This window comes from Alexandromys fortis, unplaced genomic scaffold (genome assembly GCF_014885135.2).
Source record: "Alexandromys fortis isolate MF-2015 unplaced genomic scaffold, M_Fortis_MF-2015_v1.1 scaffold_167, whole genome shotgun sequence".
Classification (NCBI taxonomy): domain Eukaryota; kingdom Metazoa; phylum Chordata; class Mammalia; order Rodentia; family Cricetidae; genus Alexandromys; species Alexandromys fortis.
The window spans coordinates 2,452,391-2,465,805 of record NW_026068050.1 but is presented as its reverse complement, the minus strand read 5'-3'; the positions used below and the strand labels follow the sequence as shown (position 1 = coordinate 2,465,805).

Below are 13,415 nucleotides of genomic sequence, written 5' to 3'. Positions count from 1 at the left end.
TTAAGGCATTTTGGCTTAGCTTGTTGTAATAGGTGGTAATAGAGTTGGCTGCTTTAACTTGAACGTTCCACCTGACCCCATCTTGCACCTTTGTGTCTTGTAGGCCACTAATGATATACTAATGGTTAACTCTCACTTCCGTGGGTTAACTGTTCACGCTCTGTCCCACCTGCCCAGTCGACAAAAAACACCAGGTACTTGTTGCAGGTCTGTTAAAAGGTTTAATACTCAAAATTACACATTAAATACAGCCACATAGGCAGGAGCAGTTTGTTAAGCGTCAAACCTATTGTGTTTAAAGTGGAGGGGAGCCTGGTGCTAGCGTCCAAGAAGATGCCAGAGTTAAGTGAGGCCGCTAGGCAAGCTGCGACTGCTGTCTCGGCAGCACACATTAGTAATGGGGCTGTCACCTTTTCCTCTCCAGCAGCCAGCCCTGCCTGGACTGAGGCTAAAATAACAGTCTTCTCTTCCAGAAGGAGAGTAGTCTCTGACACCTGAGCAAGAGCAGTGGTTAAGGTACTGGAGATGTCAGTGCTGTGCCCTGAACTAGGGGTGAAACCCGCTTGTCAGAGGCTCCTGCGTCCCGGCGGGGAGACACCAGGCCGTCTCCCTCCAGCAGTTGGCAGGAGCATGGCCCCTGACTACTGTTTCTGCTCTTGGTAAAAGGAGTCGATGATGTCTTTGTACTTCTCCAGGACTGTGAGCCGTTTCAGTTTCATGGTGGGGCCTAAAACAAAAGATGAAGGAAACGAGTGAAGCCTATGATGACTTGAGAAGACGCGGTTTGAGTAAAAATGGCCTCCAAAAGCTCTTACGTTTGAGTACTTAGTTGCCAGTTGGTGAACTGTTGGGGAAGGGTTAGGAGATCTTGGAGGAGGTGTGTCATGGGGTAGACTCGAGGTTTCAAAGATTTGTGCTATCTTCAAGTTATCTCTCAGCTGTTTTTGCTGCCAGGCCTTTGCTCTGCTATTGTGGACTCTTAACCCTCTGAAACTGTAAGCCCATTTAACACTTTTCTATGTTACCTCGTCATGGTGTTTTATCACAGCAGTAGAAAAGTAAGACAGATCTCACAGGAGACAGGAAGTAAGTCAGAGAAGCAGGGTGTGCAGTCCAGCCAGCCTCTGAAGCAAGAGTCCCTCAGCATTATCCCCTGAGCCTCCCTGTGTCACAGTGAACTAGGGCTGGTCTGTAGCCAGTAGGATACAGAGGAGGTGGCAGAGTGCCACTTTCCGGAGCAGAAGTGACTTTTCTTTTTCTTTTTTTTTTCCCCATTACATAATGAAGTAGTGTCCCCAACATGATCCTCAACTGATTTTCCCTTGCATGAACATACCCATCTCTCAGACTATGGGTGTGTGAGTCCAGAAACCTTTTTCAGATACCTAAGCTAGAATATGCTCAAATCCTTTCTTTTGCACAAAGCCCATGCAAATGCATACACTCCAAGCCATCTCTAGACTGCTCAGAATACCGAATGCAGTATGAATGGCATGTAAATAAACTAGTGCTTATATAATGGGAAAAAAGAATTATGGGCTAATATAAGTTACAAGAGTTAATAAGAAGCCTGAGCTAATAGGCCAACCAGTTTATAATTAATGTAGACCTCTGTATTTCTTTGGGACCGAATGGCTGTGGGACCCGATGGGGCAGAAACCTCTGTCAACAGGAGATAATGTTGATTGTTTGCATATTTAATTACTTCAAATCAGTTTTCAACTTAAGGTACTGGGTAACTTAAAGTTTTTTTGTGTGTGCATAACTCAACCCTCAACTAGAAACATCAAGGTTAGGGTCTTTATGAGCTGCCTAGAGAAGACACCTTCCATTCAGTTGCCTGTGAATTTAGTGTGAACAAATCTGGTTCTATATTCCCAGCATCTCTGATACAGCAGAGCATTGCTGCAGACAGTGTGACTACGTTCAATGTGTGTCTCACCTTGAGAGTCTCACCAAGGAGCCATGCTCAGTGTCCTGTGCCATGAGCACCTCAAGATGCCCGATAGCTAAGAGACTCCTCTGGCCACGTGGGGCTGCACCACAGGCTCTTATGGGCTTGAGCTGTGACCCAGATAGTTCTATCCTTTTAGCAGCCATGTGGCTGATGTCACAGACTATAGCGGTCTCACTGCAGCCCTGGCGCCCGCGGGCTATGGTGTGTACCCAATGGCTGCACTATCACTCAACAGAATAGTCTCATGGTTAAGGCAAAGCTAAGCATTTCCTGTTGATACTGATAAGTTCTGCCACATGTGTAATACACTCATCCCATGCTCACAGGTTTTGGGAGTTCCCTACCCTAATACCAGAGTCCAATGTTCTGGCCCCATGTGTGAAATGACAGGTATCTGCACAGGACCAACCTGTCTTCCTTTATGCTTCTAAGTTGTCTCTAGATGACTTTTGATACCTAAGACACTGTAAATATTTTGTGAGGATTATTATTTAAGGGATTAAAAAACTGCCTATGTTCAGGGCAGATACAATTTTCCCTCTTGGTATTTCTAATCTAAGGTGGTTGCATCCAGTGGATTTGAAAGTGACATTTTCAAACAAACACAATCAGAGGCACCCAGCTCAGATGCTGTCCAAAGCCCTGTCTGACACCTTCTGCTGGCACGGCTACTTCCTAACAGGCTACCCACTGCCACTGCCATGGACACTGCCCTCCCGCACAGCCCCAGGAACTGTGAAAAGAAAACTTTACCGAGTTCTCCACCGGAAATGGAGAAGTCACGTTTGAGAATGGCCCACTTCTGGATGTGGTAGGGCCGGGCTGCCGCATTCGCGTTCACCCTCTGGATCCCTTCCTGGATGGCCTGATACACAGCCTCATCTCGCTGCCCCACAATCTCGGATACGGTGCTGGCCTTGCTGCCCACCCTCTGGCAGAACTCCACGGCTTGCTCCGTCAGGTTGTCCGTTGGCTCAGATGTCTCTGGGTCCAGCGTGCACTGAAAAGAAAACAGATGAGGGCTCTCCTCCACAGAACCATGCTTTGGTTTGGGAGGATGTCACAGGAACAAGGTGGGAATTCCTGTGGACTCGGTTTTAGAGTGATGTGTCTCTGGTGGGCAAGGTTCTGTGCTTGTCCCGAGGAGTGAGTGGCGGAAAGAACAGTGGGCGGAGGGCTAAACCTTGGCTGGTGATGTCAGCACCCGTTCAGCAGGAGCCAGTCTTCCTCCCTGGCTGTGATGCTGAGGCCCTGAGTGTGTGGGTGGGCACCCAGACCTCTGCAAACTGGAATGTACTGGCTAGTGGAAGGATCGTCTCAGTAGCCCATGGGGCAGAGGAATCTCCACCCACCCTCACGGTGCACAGCAGTGGCTGAGTGACGCCAGATAAAACTGAATGTCAGGAGCACCTTGGGCTACACTGCAGACCACCCTCCTGCTACATACAACCCCAGAGCCGGGGCCCTGGACATACCTTCAGAGTCAGCAGCATGGACAGGAACTTCCTCTGGTCCCCTATCAGCATGGCACTACTGATGATGGGCAGCTCCGTCTTCACGGCCTCCTCAATGGGCACCGGGGGCACATTCTCCCCACCCGCAGTGATGATTAATTCTGCAGAGGCAAGTCAGGTCCAGACTGAACCACACTCCCAGGCCACCGCTGGAGAGGCCTGAGCAGTGAGCACAGTGCTGGAGATGCCCTTGTCGGAGCCATGAAGCAGCCCCCCCCCCCCCGACCCTCCAGCAGCCCTTGAGGACAAATGCTTACCATGTCACCCATTCCTCAGCCTATTGCCCAAGTCCCTCTCTGCTGGGCCAGCTTATCCCATGGTGCTTCTTAACCTCTTTCTCCGCCCCTGCTCAGGCAGGGACATTTCCCCTTCCAGCCTCTGTTCGCTAACTGCCAGTCAATTATAAGACAGTCGTGCCCAGGTGCATGGTTTGGGGTACACAGGCCGGAGCTTTACACAGGGCACTTTATTAGTTCCCATAGTTGGCCTCTAATGAGGGGTTCTCTCATCGCAGAGAGGAAGCCGAGGCCAGAAGTAACTCCACTGCCACATGGTGCAGAGTAACAAACCTCAGGTTTACACCCAGTTCGGTTCTGAGACCCAGCACTTAGACATTGTCCGTGTCGTCCCCACCCCCCTCACCCCCACAGACCCAGACCTCTCTTTTCCACACAGCCAGCTTCTACCATTTGTTCTCCTACCTGTTGCTCAGCAGGCAGCCTTCATCAACAGGCTACCCCTCCCCTGTCCCCGCCTCCCATCCCGATCTGCCCCGCCCCTTTCTCACTGCTCCCTTCTCTGAGCTCTCCTGCATCTCTCTACCTACCCCGGGCCTGTGTTTCATTCATTATTTATCGTGTCTGTGGAAAGGTCAAGACCACAGCTCACCATTTAAGGTCACAGTCTTCTCTTCTGAACGATGACAGATTTCCACGCTAGACAGCAATCAACTCAACAGAACCAAACACTGAAAATCTTCCCAGTGAACCCCATGCTGGGTGTAAGAGCAGCCGGAAACCCTAACTACCAGGGGAAGAGCCATCTCCCAGGACAAGATTCTGACACCTTTCCTTTCCTTACACTCCCACACTCCCTGCATCTCCAGAAGCTGAAGCAGCGCTGTAGGCAAGGCCGAGAGGAGCCGAAAAGTTCCTCTTTCCCTAGGTCCAGCCAGAGGGTAAACAAACCCACTGCCTTTTGGGAAAAAAAAAAGGATAAAATTATATAAAACAAATGCATGAAACACACTTTGACTGGTGTGTGGGACTGTCTCCTGTCCTCCTATGTTATCTAACTCAAAAGCGGTCACTGGCCACACTCTGTTCACAGGCCCAGCCTGACATTAGGCGCAGATCAGAACAAGACAGGGCCTGGCTGGGAGGAGTTCACGGTTCACTGGAGCTATAGGGGACAGGAAGCATGTGGTCCCACAGATGAGACCCATGGAGAGAGGCTTGACAGGCAGAGCCATAAAAGCACATAGCCTTTGGGGACGGAGGCAGTGAGTCAACCAGGGCAAAGAGGGCTTGAGACCAATGGTCTCAAGGCCTCCCTGCAAACAGCAAGCACTGAGAACTCTTGGGCAATGTTTTTAGAATATTCCAGTGATGGAGGCCATGGGAGTTGTTGAGGGGATGAACTGGTCAGAGAGGAATCCACACGAGTTCAAATGATCAGTGTTTGCTGGAGCAGAAGGAGGCAGAGCAGAACAAACTGTGGAAACCTGGTGGACAGTTCTAGCCTTACTCACAGCTACTCCCGTGAGCCTCATTCCCGCCTTTCTCTGCCACTCCCACCCTCCCCGCTCCTACCAGCATCTTCACAGAGTGACTAAGACCCTCTAGAAAACTAACACGGAGTGGAATTTCCTAAATCTAGTGAAGAATACCTTCAACAGCTCTGTAGCGAACATACTGAGCACCAAGATATAAAGGATAGGCCCTGGGGTAGGCACGGCAGGTGAAAGTACTAGCTGAGCAAGCCTGATGACCCAAGTTCGATTCCCCTGAACCCCTGAAAAACTAGGTCGTGTACATTTGTAATCTCAATGCTCCTACAGTAAGGTGGGAGGTGGAGATAAGAGAATTATCCCAGAAGTTTGTGGGTAGCTAGCCTAGAGCATGCAAGGCAGCAAAATTAAGAGAGGTCCCGCTTCAATAAGGCGGAAGGGAAAAACTGAAAGTTGACGTGAGTCATGGCATGTGTGCACCTGTGTGCACATGCAAAGAAAACGTTAGAATTAGAAAATGTTTTTAAACATTTTAACATTAAAACTGTTCTGCTGAGATCAGGAACAAAACAGGACCTGCCTCTACAACACAATGTTCTGTTCTTTTTATGCCTGGTGATCGGGGTCTAACCTAGCCCAACTATTGCCATTTCTGTCCAACACTGTGACAGAAAAGGTTTTCCTAACCTGGGTGAGAATGCAATAATTAATAATAATAATAATAATAATAATAATAATAATAAATAATTGTGATGATGATAAGTGAAAAGGAAGGAATAAAATTGTCACTGTGTACAGACGACATGATTTTGTCCATAGGAAATTCAAAGGGCACACATGCTAGACCTGGCATGAGGGTTGGAGAGGCCGCTTAGTGGTGAGAGAGTACTTGCCGGCTGCGGGCAATGTCCTGGTTTCATTCCCCAGAACTTCAAAAGAATAAATAGTGGCCATGCATGTGACACAAAATCCCTGCCATCAGGAGGCTGAGGCAGAAGGATTGCTGTGAGTGCTTGGACTACCTAGCAAGTCCCTGCTTAATAAATGAGCCAACAAATGAGCAAATGGCAACAAAACAAACTCAAGACTCCAGGACAACTACTCTGTGAACTCCTTAGGGTCATTTGAAGCAGGCCTGGTGACTTTCACAGTCTCAGCCACTTGGCAAGCTTAAGGCACAAGGGTTAAAAGTTCGAGGCCAGCCTAGGCATTAGCATGACCCTGTTCTCAGGCAAAAAAGTAAGAATCTCGGTGGTAGGTAAGTCAATAGCAGGGTTCTTGCCTAGCCTGCTCAAGTACCTCTATTTAATCCCTAGAATAAGGAAAAGATCGTTTGACCCAAGACCAATATATAAAAAACAGGTAATTGCATGCTGTATCTCAGCAACAAACAAATTGAGACACAACAATGTTAAATGTCATCACTTCCAATAACATACAAATAAAATTCTCCAAGTGGATACTAGTGAAGGGATGAAAAAACTCTATACTGAATACTAGAATACACTGTTGAGAGAAAAGTCAAAAGACGTTAGTAGCCAGAGAGGGGAGAGACAGCAAGCACATTTAGGGACCGGCAGACTCAACTCCGAAAGACGTACACCCTCACAAAACTAATCTACAACTCCAACGAGATGAAAGTCACCTTTTAAGCCAATCTACTGATACACTTGGGCAGTGAAATCAAAGGCAATGTCCAGAGTCACCGTGGAGAGGAAGTTCACAGCTGCAGAACCACAGAAGCAGACACCAGCCCCCCGACCCTAAAGCTGCTCAAGGGGAGATTGTGCCGAGAAACTTAAGGGAGATTGGCTCGTGGACTTGGCAGGTGAGACAGGTGACGCTGAGGGACAGTGAGGGAAGGGCGCTTTTGGTGGACAGTACTGGCCTAATTGTATGTTTTTGGAGAAAAGGTATCCATATTCTTATAGAAAACCATGTTCACCACACTGTCTGAAATTATGGCTGTTCCTCCTAGGGCTAGAATGCGGGTTTCCTCATTTGTCATTACAAAAGTGAACACTAGGTGGCGGAAGCGAACACAGTCCCCATAGCAGCTACCTGCTGCTCCAGGGCCAGGGTTTTACTCTTGAGGCTCACTGGCAAGTACAGCCACCTCGGGCATCCACAAAGGACCAGAGCCTCCTTGGAACCCAGGTAGAGCTGCACCCCTGCCTGTGTAAGCTCCGGAAAGAGTGGGCTTGCCACCTGGGGGCTATGGTACAAACGTCTTTCCATGGAGGAGTTTCTATAACTTCCCTTTCTCTACCTTTGAAGTTTCACGTTTTATTTTAAATGTTGTATCCATTCTACCCTATTCTCTGTCACGTTTTGTGTTTCTAAATAAAAATGCATAATACAGAAGGCAGAGGCAGGAGGATCTCTGTGAGTTCGAGGCCAGCCTGGTCTACAAGAGCTAGTTCCAGGACAGGCTCTAAAGCTATAGAGAAACCTTGTCTCAAAAAACAAACAAACAAACAAAAAACCCAGCATAATACTTATGTCTTGGAGTCTTCTGGAGGCTTGTCTTGTTTCCTCTGGGGAAGTGAACCCCAGGTCCCCCATTCACTCTAGGTGACCGTGAAGTAGCTACATAACTTCTCTGGATGTTCTTATTGTGAAAGTACTCGCCCCAGAGCTGATGCTGGTAGAGGCACGTAACACTCATGGACGGTTCAGGGCTGGCAATGGCAACAAAGGGCGTTGGGGTAGACTTATTTCTGCCCTTGTTGTGCCCCAGGGCAGGGCTGCTCACCTTTGAGGCGCCCAGTGATGTAGAGGAAGCCATCAGAATCCAGACGGCCCATGTCACCCGTGTGGAGCCAGCCTTCTGAGTCGATGGCCTCACACGTTTTGTCCTCCATGTTCAGATAGCCCATGAAGATGGTGCGGCCCCAGAGGCAGATCTCACCGATGCCGTCGGCATCCTGATTCACCAGCTTCACCCGGCAGCCAGGGATCAGCTTCCCAGAGCTGGTGATGGAGAGACAAGGGTGGAGAAAGGTCTGGGTCAGCCTCTGCTGGGGCTCTCTGGGATCTACAGCTTCTTGGTCTTCACTGGTGGCAGGGGTCCCCTCTCAGGATTGCTTTTTAAGACTTAAGAGTAATTGTGTGTGTGTGTGTGTCTGTCTGTCTGTGCGTGTATGTAAGCCAGAGGTCAATGTTGGATATATTCCTCTATCACAGTTGACTTGATATTTTTATTCTTTTTTAAAAAATATTTATTTATTAATTATGTATATCATATTCTGCCTGCATGTATGCTGCAGGCCAGAAGAGGGCACCAGATCTCATTACAGATGGTTGTGAGCCACCATGTGGTTAGTGGGAATTGAACTCAGAACCTCTGGAAGAACAGTCAGTGCTCTTAACCTCTGAGCCATCTCTCCAGCCCTTGATATATATATTTTGTGACATGATTGCTGGTTGAAACTGGGACTCAGCAATTTGAGAGTGGCCAGCCAGGGAACTCTAGAGCTCTTTCTGTCTCCATATCCCAGGCATTAGGATTAGGCATGTGCCATGACACTCAAGACAGGTTCTCACTATGTATTTCTGCCTTAACGGAAACTTATTACACAGACCAGGCTGGCCTTGAACTCACAGTGGCCCACTTGCCTCCCACCTGGCTTTCTACATGGATGTGGGGGATATGAACTCGGATTCTCATTGTGTGAGTTACCTATTGAGCCATCTTAAAAGCAGAGGGGTTTTGTATTTTAATTAGTACCTTAGGGTTTTCATCAAATGAATGAGTGAATGAATGAATGAACGGCCAAAACGCTAATAGTAGAAACTGGAGCACTACCATACTGATGCAGAGGGAGTTGCCAACGACAACAGACCACTCTTAAACCCCTCCCCAGAACTCACTGCCCTCCCTGCCTTCCAGAAGCCTGCCCTGACTCTTAGTCCCACCCCAGCGGGAGCCTGTCTGTCAGCTCTCCTGGGACACAGTCTAGCATTCCCTGCCCTACTGGGAGAAATGGAAGAAGGAGGTTTCTTCACCAGGGACTCCTGGTCTCAGCAGCTAAGGTGTCTTCAGCCACAGGACACACGTCACGGTGGCAAAGACTGCCCATCTAGATGAAGGAGGGCAAGCAAGGGGCTTGGCCCAAGATGGCCCTGTTGGCACTTGAGGCCAAGGCTCCAGTGAGGAAGGGGGAGTAAGAGGGACAGCTCCCAAGGCACCAAAGGGTGTCAACAAGGACACCTGAGCTCTCAATGTGTCCCAAGTTCAGACCTTACCTGTACAGTCGGTAGTTGTAGGGGCTGGACATGAAGTGGGGGCCTGTGCTCTCGCTGAGGCCGTAGCCTGCGTACAGGCGGATGTTAAGGCCCAGAAAGAAGCGCTGTGTCTCTGCAGTCATGGGGGCTGCTCCGTAGAAATTCTTCTGACACTTGGCAAAGCCCAGAGCCTGACGGACCTTAGCTAATACTAGGTAATCCGCCAGTCTGCTTGTGAAGGGCTTCAGGTCACTGTGAGAGGGGTAGAGGAAAGAACGGTCCACAGAAAGAAACACAAAGACACTCACGGGAGCACACGCCGGCATGGCCATTGAAGCTGTGTGTTGTGATGAACTGCGGACAGTTTGGATACTGGCCTGCTATGCGCAACATGAATTTGTGTGTGATTATTATAAGCGTGACTCCTCTGGGTTGTATGCAAACATGTCATGGAGTCAGACAAGCTGAGCCGTCTCTCCAGCCTCTTCTTTTTTATTTTTATTTTCTTTTGAGACAGTCTCACGAATTTACTCAGGCCTTGAACTTAGCTGTGGCCGAGGCATACTTTAACTGCCATTCTCCAGCCTCAGTCTCCTGAGTGCTGGGATCACAGACCTGCCTGTCCATCCTTCCCCTAGGCCTGGCTGCACAGCCACCATTTGTGAGTGTGAATGACGCTGTAGGTGAACAGGTGTGTCCGCATCTCTGCCACAAAGCTGATGCTGCTTCAGAAGACACACTTATAATGGAAGCCCCTCTGCCCCTCCACTCCGTCTTTCAGGTCAAAGGACCTGAGCCAGAGCTGTGTGCTTGCTCCATCAGCACTCTAAGCTGGACACTCAACATGAGAAGCATTTTTATGTTGAAACAAGGCCAGATGTCTACTGTGTGGGAATTTAAAAAGAAATCATGAGGCAGTTGTGATGGTCTCCATCTATAACCCCAACACGTGGAAGGCCAAGGAAGGAGAAGCCTGAACTTTAGGCTAGCCTGGGCTACATATTAAGGCTTTCTCTCCCAGGGCAGTGGTGGCGCACGCCTTTAATCCCAGCACTAGGGAGGCAGAGGCAGGTGGATCTCTGTAAATTCAAGGCCAGCGTTGTCTACAAGAGCTAGTTCCAGGACAGGCTCCAAAGTTACAGAGAAACCCTGTACAAACAAACAAACAAAAACAAAAACAAACCAAAAACAAAACCCAACCAAACAAAAAGACTTTGCCTCAATAAACAAAAAGTTACAATAATAAGCAAGCAGAAGGGATTTGGGAACGAGCTGAGTAGTCAAATGGAAAAACTGCTGGGAAATCTGGAGTGGCTAGGCCTCTATCACGGAAGCCAGCTACTGAGGGCGAGCAGTTGGCAAGAGCTAGCTCTCCCTACGAGGGTGAGTTCTTATGAAAAAAAGTCAAGCCAGTCTTCCCAGCTAACATCCACATCAGGTTTGCAATGGTATCAGAGTACAAGCCCAGATACAGAGAGACTACTGCAATGTTTTCTCAAGCTGAAGGCCTCTGGAACCAGGACAGATTATTAGATTCTTGCTTGTTACTGTGTATGCGCTGGCCCTGCACCTCCCCAGGCCTCCTGCCCCCAACTTACTTGCTAGGGCAAGTGAGGTTCTGTTCCAAGGTCACGGACATGGCCCAAAGCAGCATCTTGCGCCGGATGAAGCCAGACTGAGCCGCCACCTCCTGGATCCCTTCCATGATCTTCTCCCACACACGAGGCACCCCCATGTGGGATGTGGGCTCCACCTCCCGCAGTGTGTTCACCAGGCTCCCCTGCTCAAGGCCAGAGAGAAGCAGAGGTGGTACCAGGCCTGCAGATACAAGCCTCACAGTATAAATGCTCCAAGCGGGCGCACCTGTGGATGCGTACGCGCTTGCACCCAGTTTGTGCGCATGCGGAGGCTGTAGCTCAACAGCTGCATCTCCTTGTCAGCTGCAGAACTTTGATGTCCCTTGCGGACCACTGTATCCAGATGCCTGAGCAGCACCTGGATCCCTCAGATCGTTCTGCGTCTGTCTAATTCAAACACGATAACCTCATTTTGCCACATACTGTGGTGAATATTTGTAACCCCAGCACTTAGGAGGCTGAAGCCAGAGGACCATGAGTTCGAGGCCCAGGCTGGGCACATAGCAAGTTAAAGCCAGCCTGAGCTACCTAATAAGAGCCTGTCTCAAGACAAACAGACATATAAAACAAAACATAAGCAAATAGACAAAAACAAGGGCCAGCGGGGTGGTTCAAAATCAAGGGGTCTGTGGCTGAACCTGACCACATGGCTTCATTCTCAGAACCCGCATGGTGGAAGGATGCAACTGGACCTGAAAGTTGTCCTCTGATGTATACACACTGTACACTATAGACACATAAGACCCTGCAGTACCCTCTACAAATACAATAAATAAATAAATGAAAATAGGAGGTGGTGGCACATGCCTTTATTCCCAGCACTCAGGAGGCAGAGACAGGGGGATATCTGTGAGTTCAGGCCAACTTGGTCTACATAGTGAGTTCCAGGCCATGCAGACAGAGCTCTTCTCATTCTCTCTCTCTCTCTCTCTCTCTCTCTCTCTCTCTCTCTCTCTCTCTCTCTCTGCAATAGACAGAACCACTTCAGAAAATCATATGTGTGTGTATGTGTATCCCTGTCTCAAAAATAAATAAGCATAAGTTTAAAATTAATTAAAAACCAAACAAAGGGGCTAGGGAGATGGCTCAGCTGTGAAAGCGTGAGAACCTGGATTCAGGGCTCATCTAAAAAAGATGGCCACTGCACATGTGCCTGAACCCTCACGCTGGGAGAGTGGATCCCCGGGACTCTGCAACTGAAAGTTCTCACCCAGATGGGGAGCTCCAGGCTCAGGGAGAGGTCTTGTCACGTCAGTGTCCGACACTGGGCAATGAAAATGTGGTGTACAGATACATTATTATTCAGTCGTGAAGGAAAATAAAATCATCAGTTTTGAAGGTAAATGGATGGAACTAGGAAAGATCATATCCAGTGAGGTACGCCAGACTCAGAGAGACAGATGTTCTCTCATCATCAGTCTACAGATGAGCACACAGCCTGTAGTAACTGCAGAAGCCAGGATAGTAACACAGGACCATTGCCAGGACAGAGGGACTGAGAGCAGGAGAGAGGTGGAACAGCAGGGTACAAGTTACCGAATGGGGGAGTGGGGAGGGATGGGCTCTCTAGGGAAATATAGAAGATGAGGAGCATGACACACGATGCCTGGAAAATCCACAAGGAGTCATGCTGTGAACTAGTCATCCAAAATGCAATACACAGTTCCGTGGATAAATAAACATATATAGTTTTAATAAACTTTTCTCATTTGGACTGACAATGTTCCCTCCAAGAGACAAAGACCATCCAACAAAAGACCCAAATACCAGACACGAGAAGCCGTCTTTACAGCTGCTGGCCAGGGCTGTCCTATTGGAATTTCCCTCGGTTACCCACTCAGAGATGGAAAGAAAGTGCCTGCACTGGAACTGACCCGAATGCCCCCCTCCTGAGGACTGGCTTTCATGGTATCAAAAGGGCCATGCAAGCTACTGAAGGAGGAAGGCAACCAACAGCCCTACCCAGCTGTGATGCGTATGGACCACATCAGCGACCAGCATGGCCTCGTAACCCTAAAGGTACAGTAGCAGCGTGCATATTTTGATAGTAACCAACAGCAGCTCTTTAACTGTACTTAATAAGAGAGATGCCCTGCCTGGTATCCCCGTTAACTGGAAGCTTCATTATGGTTATTTGAGGAGATTCTGCAAGCCCTAATTCACTAAACCAGCATAATCGCTAACAACAATCTATAAGTATTTGTCCTTATACCCACAGAGAAGTCTTGCCTTCACTCCTTATCAAGGAAACTTCTCTTTGCAATAGACAGAACCACTTCAGAAAATCACAGCCCCGGTAGATACGTTCACAGTCAAGAACGGTAGAAGCACGTTCACAGTCAAGGCTTAGG

At 48.7% G+C, this 13,415-nt stretch overlaps 1 protein-coding gene across 2 annotated transcripts in view; it reads right to left on the bottom strand.

Annotated features, from left to right (window-relative positions):
- Positions 1–217: 217 nt before the first annotated feature.
- Positions 218–13,415, bottom strand: part of Acsbg1 (acyl-CoA synthetase bubblegum family member 1) — a 58,017-nt gene continuing 44,819 nt past the window's right edge. For both annotated transcript variants that reach the window (XM_050119401.1, XM_050119400.1), the window contains 6 exons: positions 11,026–11,207; positions 9,449–9,679; positions 7,956–8,173; positions 3,433–3,572; positions 2,711–2,957; positions 218–727 (listed from right to left, as the gene is read on the bottom strand). In XM_050119401.1, the coding sequence (XP_049975358.1) occupies positions 642–727; positions 2,711–2,957; positions 3,433–3,572; positions 7,956–8,173; positions 9,449–9,679; positions 11,026–11,207 (1,104 nt within the window). In that variant the 3' untranslated portion in view covers positions 218–641. The remainder of the gene's footprint in view (positions 728–2,710; positions 2,958–3,432; positions 3,573–7,955; positions 8,174–9,448; positions 9,680–11,025; positions 11,208–13,415) is intronic.